The sequence below is a fragment of the Phalaenopsis equestris genome, unplaced genomic scaffold (assembly GCF_001263595.1).
Source record: "Phalaenopsis equestris unplaced genomic scaffold, ASM126359v1 Scaffold000609, whole genome shotgun sequence".
NCBI lineage: Eukaryota > Viridiplantae > Streptophyta > Magnoliopsida > Asparagales > Orchidaceae > Phalaenopsis > Phalaenopsis equestris.
In genome coordinates, this window is record NW_018165049.1 from 251,992 (window position 1) to 273,222 (window position 21,231).

Here is a 21,231-nt window from a genome sequence, read left to right on the forward strand (position 1 = left end):
CCAATTCTTCCTCTTCTCAATTTGTCGCCCATCTTACATTTTAATAAAATAATAAGAAAATATTTTAGGGGTGGTCGGCCTTGCTCCATTATTCAGTTTTTAAAAAATAATAATATATTCTGGAGGGTGGCAGTCCATATATGGATAAAGCGAGAAAATGTGGTTTGTTTGTTCCATGCTGTCTATGTAAGCTAAATCTTTTCTTTCTTACAAGCCTGTTTTATCTGCTTGTAATCATCATATGACGTAGCCTTGATATAGGATTCCTCACTGTCTTGGAACTTTAACCTTAGTCTAACATGCATTCCGGATAATCATGCATCAAACACTTAAAATATGCATAAGCTAGAAGTTATTAATCTTAAAAATTATTCGATTTTGGATGAATGGTGAAGAATGTTGAAACATAGTTATGAAAATCAAGGACTTGTATTATGAAGTATTGAATATAAATAATGATTATAGAAGTTACACATGATTGAAATTTCATAACATTGGCCAAATATAATCTCACTTTCACTCAATAATAAAAACTATGGAGAACAAAGGGTAGAAGAAAGGAAAGACAATGACAAATAAGTTCTAGAAAAAGTAAGCATCATGCTTGTATAAGAAGACAACTTCTTGGAATTTAAGTCTCACATTTGGTCAAGAATCAAAATTACGGAATAGATGAATAAGACTTTTGCAGATTGATGCGGGAGTATTCCAAGATCACAGACAAGCTGGAATCTCTATTGCATGATATATGATATCCAAAACTTAGCCTTGAAGTTGGAGAGACAACACGGTAATATTAGCTTTCTACCATGCTTCAAATAGAGTTCGACCATCGGATTAGCAATGAGAGCACACCGACTAGAATGCCAAGAACTATCCCCCTTGAAGAGAAGATAACAGATGAGAAAATGAGGATTGATCGAGTCAACATTCTCAAGACATTTCCAGCCAAGAAGTGCTTTAAGTGTCATGAATATAAACACGATACGTTCAACTGTTCAAACATAAGTGATTTCTTTTACTGAATAGGGTGCGTTGGAAGAAACATATAGAGAAACATAGGGGAGGAAACTTTAAAGGGGTACCAATTAGTTACCCGCAGATGATTTGGTGAGATGCTAAGCTCTTCAGAATAAGCCCTAGAGAGATTGATATTGGCTTAAACATAATATCTTTCATACCCATTGTACTATGAAAGGGAATGCATGTAGTCTCATTATAGAAGAAAATAATTGTGAGAATGTGGTTTCTGTATGGATGATGGACAAATTGAGTTGCACTACCTAAAAGCACTCTCAATCATATTTTTTGATTTAGTTGAAGAAGGGGAATGAAATCAATGTCAACAAGATGTGTATGGTAGTATTTTCAATTGGAGATAAGCCGCATGATCGGTGATATGTTGTGCTATGGTTGTCGGTCACTTTTTTTTTTGGATGCCATTTTAATATGATAGGAATGCATTTCTTGATGAACTAAAATCACCTAGTTTATTAAGTATGGGAAGTGTTTTGCACTACTGATTTTCAACGAGTCAGTATTGATGAGTACTTAGATATATGCACTATAATGCATCATTTTACATTGCTACAGGCCATGAGAGAGGCGTTAATGAGAACAGCCTTGGTGATATTAGAAGACAATGAGATAGATGAGTCAATACCTTAGACAGTGCGACCTCCATTAGAGGAGTTCTAGGATATTTTGATTGATAGTCAACCACTTGAATTGCCACCTCTATCAGAGATTCAACAAGCTATAGACCTAATCCCAGGCTCAATATTTCTTAATCGACCAACCTACCAGACGTGAACAATAGAATATGAGGAGCTGTAGAAGTAGGCTGAGGATCCGATGGCTTGATGACTAGTTCGTGAGAGCACCATTCCATATGTTGTACAAGACTTGATTCTATCCCAAAAGGATGAGTCGTGGTGCATGTGCATTGATAGTAGGACCGTGATCAATCTCACTATCAAGTATTGGTTTCCCATTTTGAGATTGAATGATTTATTTCATCAATTAAACAACCCCGTTGTCTTCTCCAAGATTGATTCGTGCAGTAGTTTTCATCATATTAGGACGAGACTAAGAGATGAATAGAAGACAACTTTCAAAATATGTGATATGTATTGTATGAGTGGACAATAACGTCCTTTGGGGAATAATTGTTGAAGGAGTTATTAGGCGTTCTAATTGATAGTTTACCTCCATTAAAAGTGGTCCAACATGTCATAGATTTCATTCTATAGTCAGTTTTGCAAGATAAGCCTATCAAATGCGCTCAGTGGAGTATGAGTGAAAGGACTTCAAAATCGGTTCAGGATATTACTCGTCGATGTGCAGCCAAAAAAGAATAGTTATTTATTCTATCAGGACACAAGCGTTTCAGAATTTTCTTGGGTAGATATGATCATAGTTTTTGTAGTGGGGATCCCTCGAGTATAAAAGACAACGAATTTGTTATGATGATGATATATCAAATTTTGAAGCTTCCACTGAAGAAGACAAAGCCTTTCATACCTGGAGAAAATGACGCGAGATATTGATACTAGCCCAATATGTGAACTCGAGCGAGGGAAGGGGATGCAGGAGGTTTCAGATCGTGCATGGAGCGAAGCCGTGCATGAAGCGAAGCGGGAGTAAGATATGAATAGCGCGATTTTGGGATGTCGTGATTACAGGGATTTCGTGATCGCGGGAATCGGCTTGAGTAATCTTCAAATTTGGGAGCAATTTTAGCGGGATTTCTTGCTCTTTTTTTTTTCACAGTTTCTGTGGACCCCTATTTTCTTTTTATTTATTTATAACTAGGTTATTTTCTATTAGGAGTCTATTTATGTATTATATTTTGATGTTTTGGGGACTTTTATGTGCCTCTGAGTTTTAGGAGATTGAAATATCTGGTTTATACTTTAATGAGTAATGAGTTTTGTATCTTTTTCCCATTGTAAGTGGTGTGTATGTATTTTGTTCAAGAATAGATGGTGAACTTCCTCGTTGCTCGTACCTCGCCTCTTTGTCGTCTCCCTCACAGTTTTAAGTAGTGACAGAGCTCAAATAGCTCAAATATGTTCTCCAACAACATATTTCGTCTTTTAGCCCCCTCCAAATGTCGTCGACCCCATATATTTCTTTTCTTTGTTATTTTCCAACCAATGCACTTTTTAGACACCTTCTCAGAACCATAGAACGATATCATTGATGTTCTTATTCATATGTACTTATAAAAATAAAATCATCTTGTGAGGAGGAATCTTTGCTATATCATCATAAAATGATTTTGTAGTTTTTTGTTTCCTTACTATGACCAATCTCTTGCTCAAGGGAGTTGATGAGATATATTATATGTGATATCTCTTGGTACTTGAATATTTGAGGAATTATCTTAGTTGATTCTAAAATAAGTGTCAGTTTCACTAGTTTGCAACAATTAATAGTGCACCTTAACATTATCATAAAGAAATTGCTCTGTCAAGCATGTTTTGACTTGATTGAATCCTTTGATCTGTTATGGAAGTTGAGATTTCTCTTAAAGCAAGTTCAAGCAACCACTCTATTTGTTTTGCCCCATGAGTCATGAAGATAAAATATAATGTGGCATAAGTTGAGCCAATGCCAAGTTCATAACGTGTAAAACTACATCACAACGTTTATGATACTAGTCTTATTGATTAGACTATCTCCAGAAGATGCGTCCTTGTTGGCGAAGTATACGACAAGGCTGCATCTCAATATATCTACTGGGATCCTCATCTCTATTAAAGATTTTGGTTAATCTATTGTGCTTGCTTTGATGATTGAAAAAAATGAATAAGACAAACTTTGTCAAATCACCTATTAAGAAGGAAAGGAGATAAATGTTATCTAGAGAGTGGAATTGAAAAGTATTGTTAGAGGTGACTGCACAAATTCTTATTCGAAAATTATTTTTGATGGTGATCACTGTTAGGTATCAAGTTTGAGTAAAGAGGACTGTAGAAATTTCATCCAAAAATATTATTGGAGAAATTCAAGAAATATGTAAATGGAAAGATTGCTATCACTGTCGAGCACATTCAAGCTCTAAGGATGTTAAACTTCATAGACTTAATCATATTCACTGTCAAGCACACTCATTTAGAACTGCCTAGACTCAATAATTTTTTTAATGGCCATGCCAACTGGAAAAGGAAGAGTTTAGAATGATGACAATTAACTCGAGTGAACATGAGGAGCTGTTTACTTTGTGGATCTAATGTAGCGGGAGATTGTCAAGTCCATCTTCATTCAGGGGAGTCCAAAGAATATGTATAGCGAAGAAAATAAGACTCAAAATGACTCCTTACCGCATCATATGCCCTCAAATGGATTCAAGGAGACAAGAAAATGTTGATAAACAGACAGTGCCATGTTCACTTTGCAAGCACCCAATTTTGCATCCATAATGTGTTGTGTGAAAATTATCTCTTGACATTTGCTAAATGTTATTTTTTTTCACAATAGTTTGATAATACCAACTCTATAAGAATAGAGTATGATACATTATTATTAGGGACAAGGATTGTTTTTTTGACTTGGCGGTGTCAAGATATGTAAAAAAGATGAGAAACTTAAGCACATATTTTATCTTGTTGATGAGCATGCAAGAGAAGCTCGATTCAAAACTAAGGCTTATTACAATGGAGAATCCATTGCAGGCTGAGAAGGAGAAGAGGTAAAAGTATTGATCCTATTACTCTTGATTCAAGAGCTAACACTGTAATTAACTAGTGGATAAATATGAATAGTCTTCTTGAGAATCCAAAAGGATGAATACCCAGGAGAGTTAGGCATCGTGCTCTATTCCTTTGTGTGCAATCCCTTGCGGCTGAGAAGGAAGATTCCCTGGAGCCAACCTGACAACAAGCTTGTTCCGCCCCTTGGGAAGTTTGATGAGTGAACATCTTCAAGTTCCCTGACCAAATTCGCCTTAACCGGCTTAGCATGATGATCCTATTTAAGATCATCAGGATAATGCACCTCAAAATCTTATAACAAATCTCAAATCCATGATTTCCATGAAATGCTTGCCAATATTGCCATAGGATCAACTCCAACTTTACTTTGGCTTTGGTTGCCACTTAAAAAAGGCTCACAATATGATGAATAACAAACCTCTTAGATTTATCCAACAATTTATTGGGAGATTTTTTTTTTCTTTCAAGGGAGAAGCAACTTTTACCTTCAATTGCTTATTTGCTAGTTTATTTAGGATAACTTGATCAATAGAAACAATTTGAGTCGCAATGAGAGCAAAGATGATGACCTCCTCATTTTCTCCTTGGCGAGTTCTGAACTCACCTTCCTTCTCTTCGAGTTCTTTTCTCTTTTCCATCCTTCTTTAAAATTTATCACTATGGTGTGCTCAGAAACCTTTGATTGGTTTCTAGAATCTCCATACTCGCAAGTTTGAGCTCAAAATGGCAGTAAGAAGAAAGTAAAGTCCTAACCTTGCAAACCTTGCACTGCAAAGTGGAAGGGTCAAAATGGCAGTAAGAAGAAAGTGAAATCCTAAACTTTCAAGCCTTGCACTGCAAAGTGGAAGGGTCTTGTAAGGAAGCAAGAGATGATGATGTTAACAAAGCTACAAAAATTTCAAATCATTGCGCTTTTCAACACCTTACAAAATTTTAATGTCATTCTTTTCGTGCATATTAAATGCATATTAATACACTAATACATTCTTTATAGAAAAGGAATAAAACGATAAACTTGGCATGGAGAAGAGAGAGAATTTCATGTAAGGAAAAAGGTTAATAATGATTCCAACTTTATTAAGAACAATTATTCTTGCAATCATTTTTTTTATTCTTCTTGTGGCTACCTTTTGAAAATAAGAGAGGGTCGGGAAACTAAATATACTTGCAAGATGCTCTAATGATAGACTTGGCAAACCAAGATGAGTTCAAGGCAAACCTGTTAGTCGGGTCAAAGGAGAACACGTCATGCCAATTTCAAGGTGGAATAACTAAAGAGAAATCACTGGCCTGGTTCAAGATGAACTCCCAGTTGGGTTCAAGACACACAACTTCCTAACAGGGTTCATTATCTGCAAAGTTCATGGAGCATACGCTCGACTCAATTAGCTTCGTCGATCCTATATTCTGCTAAGCCCTGGAGCAACTGGGTAGCTACCAGAAGGGAATTAAGTGACTTCCACATGACCAACCTTTCTCAAGTTGCATGACTCTTGTATTTATGACTAATCTGTTGGTCTAACTTTTTTTTTATGTTGTAAATTATATGGTCTTTTCTATAGCGTGCAAACCTCATTCTTCACCTATGAATACTGGGGTTTGGAGGGAGAACAAGTTGATGCAATCTTGTGCAGTCTAGCCCAAAATTATTGTGCCATTGAGCTCTATAGTGGATTTTTTCCTAGCTCTCTTTTTTTTCTCTTTTGCTCTCTTCTCTTTCCTTTGCTAAATAGGGTATTGGAATAATCCGTGAAGAGACATATTATGATCCAACAATCTATGTTTGTCTGTGTGTTTTCATTTGAACAAAATAGTACTTGAATAATTTTTGAATTTCATATTTCATTAGATAAATATTTCTTTTCTTACAAAATCATAACAAAATTCCTTAAGCTTTGCGATAGAATTAGTTTTTGTTGATCTATGTATGCATCCCCCTATGATTGTCACCAGCTTTGTGTATGATGCAAATTTGTTAACCTCCAAGCACAACATTGTCACGTCAATTATCACACTGAATTTGTTGATTTTACCAGTTCGATGATCTTTGTGAATTCCATTCTTGTGCATCATCAATTTAGTAGTTACCTTAATTTCTTCTCGGTGAAGTTTTCATCCGTTGAATGCATCACAAACTTCATTGAGGACCCTCACATGATTTGTTTGACTTACGCGAGCAACCATTTAGTGTCGGCTGTCACTTTTTTCCCACCATCAGGTTTTATCAACCTTTTTTCCCCACTGCTTCTTGTCATCTAGGGAAAAGGTTAATCTTTGATACCATCTGATGCATGCACGACTATACACGAACAATAAATAAAAAAAAAGAATGCTGTTATTACATCAATTAGTCAAAAGATGCCCAAATAAAGTCCCTTTATTTGTAGGGAGACATTCTTGCCAACTAAGGTAAACATAGGAAATACAAGGTTTGATAACTTGAAGAAAAATAAGAAATAAACTGAGTTTAAGTATCTAATTGGGGAATATAACCAGCTTTGTCCTGCTTTTAAGAGTTTTCTTTTTGAAAGAGGAGTGGCTGATGTTTTTGGAGACTTTAGGACTTGAGAGAGTAGTTGGAGTGGAGAGTGTGAGAGAGGAATTCAATGAAAATTTTCTTCCTTGCATGTTTGCCTAGTTTTGCTCTATTAATGGAACTACAATTTTGTTCTCTGCAACAAGTTCAAACTACCCCTACAATATCTGTGGTTTTTCTTGATGCAGTGGCCCACATATCATACATCATATTTGATGAATAGGGCCAAGAGCTAATTCTATATCACTTATTTCTGTAGCCAATAAAAGAAATTCTAGACTAGTTACCTAAATAATTTCCCGACAATTGGAACATTTCAACCCTGTGAAAGCATCCCCTTTCCCCAAGAATCAAAGCGATCTTTGGTATTTCTCCAGATGTACTTTTTCCATCACCCCTCTTAACAACCTAGCCTACAACCTCCCTTCTCCAAATACCATTTCCTTTAGCCTTTGCTTCTTTCTGTAATTCCTCTACTCTGTTCCTCTCATTCTCACCTTTTTTTTTATTATAATTGGTTTCTTTTTTTATAGACAAGTGGTCTACTACAAAATATTATCAACAAAATTATTGATGCGTGCTAGAAAATTCATGGCGGTAGAGTAATGGATTAATGTCTTAGCGTTGCATGAAAATTCATCACACACAGATAAAAGAAACAAAAGAAGACACCTCGACTATCGTCAGAAGTACTGAAATTTTGGAGAGGCTATGTCGAATCTACTCAAAGAACAGTGGATTTGTTGTAACTCTTGTATAAGTATATATTGGTCTTTGTAGCATTTTTGATCATTTGATGTAGCAATTGTAGATGGTGATAATGTATTTCTTTGTTTCTTCCACGGTTGTTGTGGCTTCTTAATTGCGCAAAATTATACAATTAAAATTAGCATACAAATTTTTATAAAATAAAGAATCACGTATCTTTTGTGTTTCATGTTTTTCGAACTTGTGTCCTCTCAAGTTTATGTCTAATAGGAGTTTGAACTGGTACCTTATGAGACTCGTAGCCTTTTGAGGTTTTTGATGTACTTGTGTATTTTAAGGCTTGTAGCCTTTTGAGGTCTTTCAGTGAAGACCCTGCCAACCACTTGCTTCGTTGAAGTTTTTTAGCGAGGACCTTATCCACCACTAGCTTCCCATCGAAATTTACTTCTTGGGCTCGTCTTCTAACAACATGGTAGTTTCTTATCTGGTCTTTGCCTTCTGGGCTTGACTTTCAGAGGCATAATTGAAAGGAGAATCCATTGAGGATGTAATACCAGTTTTGAGTTGTATAACCGGAGACACTCGACGATATTAATCCGTAATAAAGTCATATGAAATCCACTGAGGATGATTGACATATCATAGGTTTTTGGTCGAAGCTTCTGCTTGACGACCGTAACCTGTTATGGAAGAGGTCGAAGGAATTCCACTAAGGATTTTTGACCTAAGATTGTATGTTGAAGCATTTGCTTGACGACTCTAAGCTGTAGTGGAGAGGTCGAAGGGAATCCATCAAGTATTTTTGACCTATCCGAGGTTGTATGTCGAAGTTTTTTACTTGATGACGGTAGCCTTCAATGGAAGAGGTCGAATCGAGTCCCTTTGGGATCGATTATGCCTAGAATGAGGTGTCTGAGATGTTCTGCGTTTCTCGAGATTAGGGCGTGTGTTGTAATGGACCATATGCTTTCTTGGAAATATGCTTCCAGTTATACTCAAGAAAAATGTTAAAACTTATTATTTGCTGCTTTTGAATCTTTGCTCCCCTAGCATGGGTGTTTTCCATGCGAGCATGTAAAACAACACATTTATTTGGTTTTGAAGAGATCAACTTTCTGTTCTAGTTGAAGAGGAACTTCAGTACGATGAGGAGGCACTGAGGAAGTGTTATTTGGGGTGAAGATTACTCCTCATTTCAGGAAAGATTCTTGTAAACTTGTTATCTGAATGAAATATGGGATGACTTACCACAGTTGTGCCCGAGACGTTGACATGAACGAACTTTCAAGACCGCAGTAAAGGTTGCCCCCCAGTCTGGAAGAATTTGTGAAATACTGTGTTTGAATAGGATGCGAGAAGACAACCTCACCACAATTATTCTCTGTATATTGACGTGAACGATCTTTCTAGACTGCGGTGAAGGTTGCCCCTCACATCGAAGAATGCTTCAGAGATAATCTTTAAGATGCAAAGAAGAGATTCTTTTGACAGTTGGATGATATACACTACAGTCGTGCCCGAGACATTGACATGAACGACCTTTTGAAACTACAGTGAAGGTTGCCCCCCGTGCTAGAAGACTTCCTCACCACAGTCGTGCCCAGGATGTTGACATGAACGACCTTTCGAGATTGCAGTGAAGGTTGTCCCCCAGCTTGAAAGAATTTGTGATATACTGTATTTGAATAGGATGCGAGAAGACAACCCCACCATACTTGTGCCCGAGATATTGACTTGAACAACCTATTGAGATTGCGGTGAAGGTTGCTCCTCACATCGAAGAGTGCTCCAGAGATAATCTTCAAAATGCAAAAAAGAGATTCCTTTGACAGTTGGATGATATACATTACTGGGAAATGAAGTAGGGTATCGACGACTCTTAGTTGAAGACAATGTCGAACAATGATTCGTTTCCCACAGACGGTGCCAAACTGATGCGTGCTAGAAAATTCGTGGCAGTAGAATAATTGATTATCATTCTAGCGTTGCACGAGAATTCAACACAGATAAAAAGAAACAAAATGAGAAACTTTGAGTTTTTGCGCGGAAAACTTTTGAAAGGGGGAAAAACCACGGGGCCTAACCCAATTGAAATAACCCACTATGAATGATGAGTACACATGTCCATCCTTTTTCTAAATTAGGGAATATGAAATTACAAAGTTGTATAACTATAATCTGGTTGCAGTTCTTGGTGACAACATGTTGTAAGGGTCATTGTTGATTATTGTAGAGATTGTAGTTCGTCATGAGTGTTGTGGATGATTGCTCCAGAAACGTTGATTAACCAAAGAGATTCCTTTGACAGTTGGATGATACACATTACTGGGAAATGAATTAGGGCATCGACGACTCTTAGTTGAAGATAGTGTCGAACGACGATTCGTTTCCCACAGACGGCGCCAAACTGACGCATGCTAGAAAATTTGTGGCGGTTGAGTAATTGATTATCGTTCTATTGTTGCACGAGAATTCAACACATAGATAAAAGAAAAAAAATGAGAAACCTTGATTTTTTGCGTGGAAAACCTTTGAAAGGGGGAAAAATCATGGGGCCTAGCTCAGTTGAAATAACCCACTATGAATGATGAGTACACATTTCTATTCTTCTAAATTAGGGAATATGAAATTACAAAGTTGTATAACTATAATCTGGCTGCAGTTCTTGGTGACATGTTGCAAGGGTCATTGTTGATCATTGTAGAAATTGTAGTTCGTCATGAGTGTTGTAGATGATTGCTCCAGAAAAGTTGATTGACCAAAGAAATCGTAATAAGCAGTTACGGGAGCTCTGGACCACATAGTTCGTAGTGGCGAGTATGAATGACCTCTGTAGGCCGCGGGGCCAGAGTCAGGAGCTGCACGAGCTGTGAACCAGGTAAGCCGTAGGGGCGAGTATGAATGACGTCTATAAAACATGATTCATAGCTCGTGCAGCTCCTGACTCCGGCCCCCACAACCTATGAACGTCATTCATATTTGCCCCTACGGCCTACAAGGTTCACAGCTTTTGCAGGTCTCGATTCCAATTTTCACGGCTATAGACGCAAGAACTGCAGCCGGATTATAGTTATACAATTTTGTAATTCTATCTTTCCTAATTTAGGAGAAGTATGGACATGTGTACTATTCATTCATAGTATATTATTTTAACTGTGCTAGTCCCCATGGTTTTTCCCTTTTTCAAAGGTTTTCCACATAAAAAGTCGATGCGTCTCCTTTTGCTTCTTTTATCTATGTGTGCTGAATTCTCATGCAATGCTAAAACGATAATTCATTATTCTACCGCCACAAATTTTCTGGCACGCATCAATTATTAATTATATTAATCCATCATCTAAACTCCGGGACCTTACTCATAACAAAAAGAAGGATGTTCACAATAAATGATCTAAAATAAAAGAAACATAATCTAGATACGTCTAAACACATCAATGAAACAATCCTAATATTTCCCAGACATAAATAATCACTAATGAAGTAGGAAAATTGATTCACCATTTATGCCATTGACATCACTTGTACATACGTGGCGTGTGACTTTATCATCTCTCCCAGGGAAGCACATGCGCTTTGATGATTTTGTTAAGGCTATCTTTGGTATGGTAGGCGTTTTTTTACAAATAATAATATTTAAAATCATTTTTAATTAAGAACAAACAACGTATCTCATATACTATAAATGCGTTGGATTCTCTTGCTTGGAAGTGCATATGTACGTAGAAAACAGAATTTTTTTGGTGATGTACCGCAGTTGAACGATTCCTATCATAGTAGTTTAAAATTTTAAAATTTTATTATTATTTTTATAATCCGTACCTGCCAGGAATCAACTTGTTGGAAGAGCCTGTGTAATTTCAATAGTTGAGCAATTTAGTGTTGGTACTAGATGCAATGCATTTTTTTTTTGCAACATTCAAGTTTATTTGATATGTTTCCAACTTCATATTTTAAGTAGATTTATATTGAATTCATAATTTCTTCCATAATATGCCTAGATATTTTCTTTCCTAATACTTCATTATTCTTATGGTCTTCAGGTATCAGGCGGGTGGAGACATACTATGGCTCTCACATCTGATGGAAGGTTATATGGCTGGGGTTGGAATAAGGTTTCTATGATAAGAAAGAAAATTTTTATTTACTTCATAAAACACCTATATTTTCTGTTTGCTTGTATACAAAAAACAAACAGTTCTTTTGGAAGGTCGTAGACTTTTTTTAAAGGGGTTTGATGTGAACCAAAATCTTTCTATTATTCGAGCGAGGATATATTTCTATTCTGAGAGTTGGCTGTTGAATTAAATGCAAAATTAAAATAATGAGGAAAATTTGTGATAAATAGAACACAAATTGAGTATATGATAATAAATTTAATGGGTGTATTTTTAACATTTAATATCATTAAAAAAAATGATGTTACACAGGTTTGATAGTTGTATTTTGTATGTATCGTATAGAAGAATGGTGTCAAGGATAACACGTTTACTTATAAAACTATATGGTTAAAGTAGAGAAATGCCTTGGGAGTATGGGGCTTTCACGTGAAGTAAATTTTATAAAGCTACAGTTAGCCGTGTTATGTTGAGTGGATTTGAGATTTTGACAAATAGATCTGTTAACTATCAGGTGTAGTAGAAATGAGAATATTATGATTCATGTGGTAAAATTAGAGTGAATAAATTGATAATGAGCTTGTTGGGCACAACATCCATTGAAAACATGGTAGTTAAGAATATGATTTGGTCTCGTACTTCTATGATAGAATATACATTGATAACATATATAAAATAGTGTTTAATAGTAGGTGAAATAGGGGCAAATCAAATGCAATATGGATAAAATTGGTGCAAAATAATTTGTGTGGATTAGATTTAGAACCTCTTGTAACACTCGAAAGAACTTGAGAATGATGATTCGTAATGCTAGTTCCAAATAGTTGGAATAAGGCTAGTGATGGCAATTATGATGATGATGCTTATGCTAGGAAGTTGTCATCAATTAAAATGTTTCTTAGAACAAATCATCTCTGCACATCTCTTTTTAATAAAGAAGTGAGATGTATTACTCCAAACCAACTAAACCATCACTCGAGTGACCAAATCTAGACCCATTTGATCCGAGTAAATAGTGAGGTGTTAGATCCACACTACATTGATGGCTCTATAAAGAGATGTGTAATTAGGGTAAAGTATATCATTTTCTTTATATTGTATGAAAGTATTTGTCATGTAAATCTAATATGACCTAAAATTTCATGGTTACTGTGTAATTTTGAGTTTCCTATTTTTAGATTTATTTGCATCTATTCCTTTCCTATTATGTTGTTTTTCTTTCCTTCTGTTATTTATGATGTCTTTAGTAAGCTGTAATGGTAGGAACTACATTTGCCCTAGCCTTACTATATAAGGAGATAGGATAATACAAATATCTCCTCCTTTCTTTATGCCGCAGAGCGAGGAAAGAAATCCTAGATCTCTTTAGCCTGCAGGTCCTCTTCTGCTCTTTCCTGAACCACCAAGGCCTGTTTAACATCATCCATCTCGTCTAGCTACCATAATCGTGATTGAATCCTCTTATGTGTTTGGTTTCCCATCGATCGTGAATTGAAACTACAATGCGTCACTATAAGCCGCAGTTTCATTGTATGCGTTCAGAGCGTCATCTACGTCAAAATCGTCAAATTAAATGCTCTGTATTGCATCACTATAATAATGTCGTCTGTGTGTAGATCCTTTGATTTTTGTATGTGATCCCTCTTCCCAAGTGTGATCGCAACAGGTATTACTCTTCTTTCCTTACAAGTATGTTCTTCCATTGAATCCAAGGCTCCAGACACAAGGAGAAGCTAACTCCTAGCCTTCTTCCCATTGACCCAGTTGTTCCATCACGAGCAAAAAAAAGAGTCGCAGGTAGCAACCAATCTATTATCAGTTCTTTCCTATAGCTACAACAGCCCCAAAAGCGGTGGCTTTATGATCGAGTATGGGATGAAGATGTCTAGTTCTACTTTGGAGGTTATTTTTGAATCAAAGACCAGGAATTATGCCCAAACAACCCCAGAACTCTCTCACTTTATCACAGGCCATAAATTCAATCTAAATAACTTCCTTCAATGGTCACAATCCGTGTTTTTGTTCATTTGTATGAAAGGAAAAGAGGAGCCTCTCACGGACAAATGATCCACTTGTGGGTATTATTCCTATGTTTGGGGAATTTTGTTCATATGGAGTAGCAAGAATCAATAGTGGTCTCCAGACAATGCAAAATCTTTGAACCGAGCATTTGCTTTGGGAATTTGTGAAGGAATGTGGATCCAAATGTTATCAATTCTTTAAAGACATTTTGTGAAAGTCAAGCCGCCATTAGTATTGCAAAGAATCACGTGCATCATGACATGAGCAAACACATTGAAATTGATGGACATTTTATCTCTGCAAGGTCAATAAAGACATTATTTACTCGATCAACATTCCAAATCATCTTCAAGTTGCTAATGCCTTCACTATATCTCTACCTCGTGGCAACTTTACTGATTTGAATATCAAGCCGGGTCTTTACAACATCTATGACCCAGCTTGAGGGGGCGAATGAAATTTTGAGTTTCTTCTTTTAGATTTATTCTTGTTTATTCCTTTATTATTAGGTTGTATTTCTTTCTCTTTGTTGTTTGTTGTGTCTTTGGTAAGTTGTAATCTGTAGGAATTAAGTTTTTCCTGGCCTTTACTTATTATATAAAGAGAAGAATTGTAATTTGATGAGTAAGAAATAGGAGAATAAAATTTTATCCACCTTTTTTCTGTTACATCATAAACATCATCCATAAATGTATTAAGAACATGAGCATGGCTCGCTTTGGGATTCATAATCTGGTTAGGTAACCGGGTGAAGTCAGACCCTGTCACTCTTGGTTGAGATGACATGTGATATAAATCGTACTTTTAAATTTTGTTGTATATCATCTGTTTTTTAGACATCGATTATGGATGGAATTGATTAGGAATTCTTTGCCATTGAAACCCTAATTATGCATCCATGTAAAATTTATGGTTGTGTTTTATTCATTACATCTCGGAAGAATAAGAGATGCATTGCAATTTGTTTTACTGAATTTTTTTGTTTGCCAGTCATAAAGCGGGGCTAGAAGACTAGGTGCTCCTAATAAATCAAAATGCAAGATCATTTTTTTATGGTGCAGTTATATTTTTCCTGAACGTAGTTAATGGAGCCCAGAACTAGGTGCCTTCTTTTTTACACTAATGCGTAGACCAAACAGTTCAAGTAATGGTTGAAGTTAACAGCTTTTAAGACATCCCTTTGAACATTCTTTTATTCTTTAACATCTTTTCTACATGAAAGAGGTCTTCTGTATCCTCTGATCATTGATGCTTTTTCAACTAATTTGATCTCACATTCACAGATTTTGAATTTTGCTTCTCGAGCTTATTGTTAATTGGTATTTTTTACTTGGATAGTTTGGACAACTAGGCGTTGGTGATAATGTTGATCACTGTTCTCCAGCTCAAGTAAACTTTCCTGTGGACCAGGTATGATCTTAGTAATCTGGAATGTATGTTCTTAAATTCATGCTACTGCTACAGAGAGAGAGTTGTTTTTAACATTATTGCTATTACCCTGAGAAAGTAGACGGATGCAGGTAGAATGCATTCCCGATAGCTTTATGTTTGTCGTCTACTAGTTATTTTTATCTCTTTATTTAAAAAATAAATAAATTTCCGCATTTTACAGAAGGTTGTCTTTACGTCTTGTGGATGGCGGCATACTCTTGCCGTGACAGAGAGAAAAAATGTCTTTTCCTGGGGTAGAGGAACAAATGGTCAACTTGGACATGGGGATACACTTGACAGGTACTTTTATTAACAGGAGATAAATACTTTAATGGTTGATAACAATTCTAGAATTGAAATTTTGCTGTCCTTCTCTTTTATTTTTTATTTTTTATTTACAGGACACTGAGTATTTGTTTTCTACAGAGTTCTCTGTAAATTTTGAATTGCTGTATTGCTTTGGCCCTTTATTTATGATTCATTTCTGTTGCCTGATATGTTGAACCTACCTTCTCTGGTCCTTATTTTTAATATTTTTTATTATCCATGGTAGACTGAAGCTTAACATTAGGAGAAGGTAATTACGCGACTGTTTTTAATAGAGTTAAAAGGTATGTAAAGTAGGAAAATTTTGCTGGTACTGCTCAATAATGAGGTTTATTTACCAAGGTTAATGAACTTTTTAGATAATTTGGAAGGTTTTCTTGGTTATAAACCCTTATTTTTCATTCATTCATGTTTATTGGTTCCCGAGGTAATTAATAATTCTGGTTATATCCATATAATCTTAGATCTGCTCTTCCTCAATTCTTTGATGCTAATTTTATGTCTTTTCTACTTGTTTATGTTTTACTTTGTGTTGTACATGTTCAAATCATGCCTATTTTCAATCATCTAATCTTAAATACATATTACTCTTTACTGTTCCTCTGATTAATGATGTTGGAGTTAACCTAAATCACGACACTATTGACAAACAATTTTATTGTTGATTTTCAAAATGGGTATATGGATGACTTTACAATAACAAAACACATAATAATAATGCAAAATGTGGAAATGAGAACAAATGTAAATAAATAACAGATGACAGAAACGACTCTCTTGAGTGATTGCGAGATCCGTTGGATGGAGCAAACTGCGAGCATGATGTCTGGTTCGACAAGTTTGTTGGAAGCGTCGAACGATGCTTGGGGAAGGTGGAACCGTTGGAGTGGAATGCTGACAGTGGCATAGGTTAGTGTACAAGACCTTGGAAGTGGCAGAAGGGGCGCATGGATGTGCTGGTGGAGGCGGACGACTGAAGAAGGATGGGAGTCACGTGTTTGACTCAGGCAGGGAAGGGCACGATGAGTCTACGAGCCGCCTGGGTCAAACTCGCAGGAAGTCTGCGACTCGTTTGGGCACGAATGGGATGGGCGAGTAGTTGAGGACATGTATAACACAAAAAATGAGCGGTCATATTACAATGTCGTGGCTTATCGGGACTTGTTTTCTTGTGTTTGATACTTATGGTTTTGTTTAGTAATTATTGTAGCTCGGTGAATGATTGTGGCGTGGTCCAACTCACGATTGCCTCGATCTTCATTGGATTCATTTGAATGTTTATGCTATACACAATGTCACCCAAAAAATACTTAGTTTATGATGAATGTTTATGCTATACACAATGTCGCCCAAAAAAACATCTTATTGGATTCATTGGATTTCCTGAGGTTGGCGAACACTTGTTCAGCTCGTAAGATCTCGAATACTTCCCGAAGGTGTTGCAGATGATCGCCTTTTGATTTACTATAAACCAGAATATCGTTGAAGTAAACCACCACAATTTTCTCGATGTGAGCCCAAAACACTTGATTAATCAACCGCGTGAATGTGCTAGGTGCGTTTGACAGGTCGAAAGGCATAGCTGTCTATTTGTAGTATCCATTTAGTGTCTTGAAGGTGGTCTTCCATTTGTCTCCCGACTGCATTCTTATCTGTGATATCCACTGCGCAGATCGATTTTTGAGAAGACGGTGGCTTCGTGCAACTGATCCAAGGGATCGTCCAAACATGGTATAGGAAACCAATATTTGTTGATTATTTTGTTAATGACACGGCTGTTTATGCACATTCGCAATGAACCTTATTTTTTAGGTACCATAAGGGCGGGGACAATACATGGTCTGGTGCTTTTTTGGACTAATCTTCTTAAAACATGATCTTGCACCTGATGTTGGAACTCCTCGTACTTTGTGGGTTGCAATCTATAGGCGAGGCCATTTGGTAACGTTGATCCGTGTATGAGATCTATGGTGTGTTGATTGTCACTTAGTGGTGATAAGCCGTCTGGAAGGTTGTTCGTCATTACGTCTCAATAATGAGTACAATGTTCCATGGTACACTCAATTAATGTCTTCAACTGACAAAATATAGCTCTCTTTCAAAATATGATATTTTCTTAAGCTAATAATAATCATTTCTTAATTTATCCTTTTTTTTATTTTGCTGTATATCCAACTTAACATTCTCATTTTTGCCATAATCAAATTTTGCCATGTTAAAAAAACAAAAAAAAAAAAACTTAGCTATGTTTACATTTTTTAATATTCAATACTCATCCATATAAAATATCTGATTCACATGCACACATGCGTGAATTTGATTATGTCTTGAGAAAGCTCTTGTTGAGGATCAAATGTGCGTGTAACAAGTGTGTTAAGAAGCATGAGAGTTATATCTTTTTGACTCTTTTGATTTTATTTTTGCATTGATACTGATGTTGTATAAAAATTGATTTTAATTTATTAGAATTAAATGAAAATATTACACTCAATAGGACACAATGGAGGAAACAAGTTCATGTAGCTGACCCCACTTAGTGGTATAAAGGCTTGTTATTGTTGTACTGATGTTATTAGAAGCACATTTCAAAGTGTATTATAGGAGCGAAGTGAAAGCACATTTCAAAGTGCTTATTGCTTGGCTTTGAAGTATAACCTTGTAGTTTTTTGCTTAGTGTTATGGCATTGTGCACTAAAGTCTTTATTATTGTGAAATCATAGTTCAAATTCATGATTTTGTCCATTATCTATCATAATAATCAGGCACGGAAGTCGCTTTTCATCACTTTTTGTCATGGAGTTGTTGCTCATTTTTTCTTCTTTCTTCTGCTAGAGATAGTGGCTTTTTGGTGGTTTTTTTTTTTTCTCTTCACAGTCACTCACCTGCTGGTTATGCACTTCTCTCTTGTTTTTCTTTTGGCTCCAATAGTTTCATGCTAACATGCGGTTTCTCAAGAATACTTCTCGACACATTGTCTTCGTACTCTTTTTGCTTTTCATTGCTTCCGCCCCTCGGTTTCTTGATGGTCATTCAATATCACAAGTATATTCTTGTTTTTAAAGTATTCTTACATCATTATATGTATTTTGAATTTTTGCTTTCAAAAAGTTAAAATTTACTGTTTTTTAATGTATCATTATATATTCCACAAAATTCTACTTGACTTGGTTTATGTCTGGTTAATTTCATAGCTATTATATGTATATAAGATATGTATATATGATACATGGCTTGTTAATGTTCTAGTTAGTAAAATTGTTCTTCACTTTGCTCTTTACTTGTTGACACGAAATGGAGCACTTTGAAAACATTGCTTTATATAATCTTAAAACTCAAAATCTAATTATTGATTGTAATCTCTTCACGGAAATCTTCATCCTGGTCAATCTTCATAAATGATCATACTTTAACTCTTCTTCTAACATGTGAAATAATGAAATTGATCGGAGGCTAGAAGCCTTTTTAAAGATGAACTTTTTTTTAATCCATGCATTTCGTCAATCAAAACCATCCAATATAAATTAATACTTGTTTTAATAATGTTAAATACACGGTTGATTTGATCTTGCATTTGAAGAAATAAATATTAAAGTCTAAATGGGTGGAACAGCTATTCTTCTCCTAGGAGGAGAAAAGTCTGTCTTCTTTATGATGCTCAAAACCTATAAAAAGTGCACATTTTATTTGAGATACAAAAAATAATGTGGAATCTCTTTGTTGCTCGGAAAAGGACTTAATTGCATTGGGTGCTGCTCTTTCAGTGCGGCCTTCATTTTTGGCTAATATTTGTATTTAGAGGTACAGATCTTCAATTAAAAGCATTATTTTGGCATGTTGAAGGAATACACCCAAGATGATTGAGATTTTGAGCTCTGATGGTTCAAGTTGCAGCCAGATACCATCCTCTAGAGCAGATCCACTACAAGGTGCGTGAGCTCATGCAATTTCCTTTGAAGAAGAATATAATAGAGATTTCTCTCTTTACAATTTGCCCCTTTTATAATAAAGGATTTTAGTTTTGATAATGAAGTCTTCCTGATTTTTATTTATTTTTAAATAAAGGCTATTAAAATAAATATTCTAATTATAATGTTTTTAGTCTTTTTGGCCACCACTGCACGGCCTTTTAAGCCTCCAACAGCCCAACCAGCACCATTTCCTGCTCGCTGACTTTGAACAATTACCAGTTGGATCTTCCACCTTATTTTTTTTATAATAATATTATTTATTTGCTTATAAATAAATGAAAATCATTGGCGCTTTAAATTTTTTTTTTTTTGGGGGGCATTTACATACATACCACAATATTCTTTTATATATTTACATATAATTTATATATATATATCGCCTATACTTTCATATTTACATACATAACACACAAATCTTTGATATCACATCAAAAGCACCACTCGCCACTTAACTTCATAAAAGTAAAATATAAATTTTCATGCATTTGCTTTTACTAACAAGTTGTTATAAATATAAATATCCGACTTTTTGTGTTAGATATGTAAATGCATATGAATTGTGCGGCATGTATTTAAATTTCCATTCTTTAAAATTAATTTTTTTCCAAAATATATTAATTGGTTATCTTACCTTGTTCGAACTGTCGTTAACTGGTCTTTGGTCTTTTTTTCAACAGGGAAGGTCTGGGTATCACCATCTGAAAGATATGCGCGTGTTCCTGATGAAACGGTTAGTAATTTTAAATCTCACCATCACATTGTAGAAGCCCTGAAGCTGTGAGACACTGTAACAGTTAGCATAGTGAAACGCCATTTTTACTGTAAAATATGTTTGATTTAATTGGAGAGTTTACTTCTGTAGCCTATAAAACATTATATCTTATTAAATTTGAGTTTTTTTCACCTTTTTTCCAGGTTCCGAACCAAGGAACAAACTTAATGGAGGGTAATGGGAATGAAGCAGATGTACCGGAGAATGACGTTAAGCGGCTGCGCCATTAGTCGGCTTCTAATCTTTTATGTTTGTAAAAATAAAATTTATGTATGAGCTGGAAGTATGAAGATGTTATGTAGTTTTCTCCAGTCCTGCTCTTTGTTTGCCTATGGTAGCTTGTTTGTTTGTTATTTGTTATGCTCTTCATATTCACTTTTGCGATATTTTTCAAAATCAAACTTATTTGCTTAATATTCTGTTCTAGCACAGTTTTTGCTGAATTTATTTAATCGAGTAGGCTTCAGTTGTTCAAATAGGATTGAAATTATTTTGTTGGGATGGTTAGCTTCAGCTTTATCCATGGCTGCCGATGCTGTTGCAGTTTCAGCCTATAAATTTGATGATTTGTTAGGGATTTATTTTCATCGTGTGATTGGCCTGGTATAATTTGGAGCATTTCTAGTATGTTAAC

At 35.6% G+C, this 21,231-nt stretch overlaps 1 protein-coding gene across 1 annotated transcript in view; it reads left to right on the forward strand.

The window, feature by feature from the left end:
- Window positions 1-20,936, forward strand: part of LOC110029872 (ultraviolet-B receptor UVR8) — a 45,021-nt gene extending 24,085 nt beyond the window's left edge. Inside the window, exons 7-12 of the mRNA XM_020732354.1 lie at window positions 12,003-12,074; window positions 15,438-15,509; window positions 15,712-15,830; window positions 19,698-19,783; window positions 20,503-20,555; window positions 20,741-20,936. Coding sequence (XP_020588013.1) covers window positions 12,003-12,074; window positions 15,438-15,509; window positions 15,712-15,830; window positions 19,698-19,783; window positions 20,503-20,555; window positions 20,741-20,827 — 489 coding nt within the window. The 3' untranslated portion in view covers window positions 20,828-20,936. The remainder of the gene's footprint in view (window positions 1-12,002; window positions 12,075-15,437; window positions 15,510-15,711; window positions 15,831-19,697; window positions 19,784-20,502; window positions 20,556-20,740) is intronic.
- The last annotated feature ends 295 nt before the right edge of the window (window positions 20,937-21,231 follow it).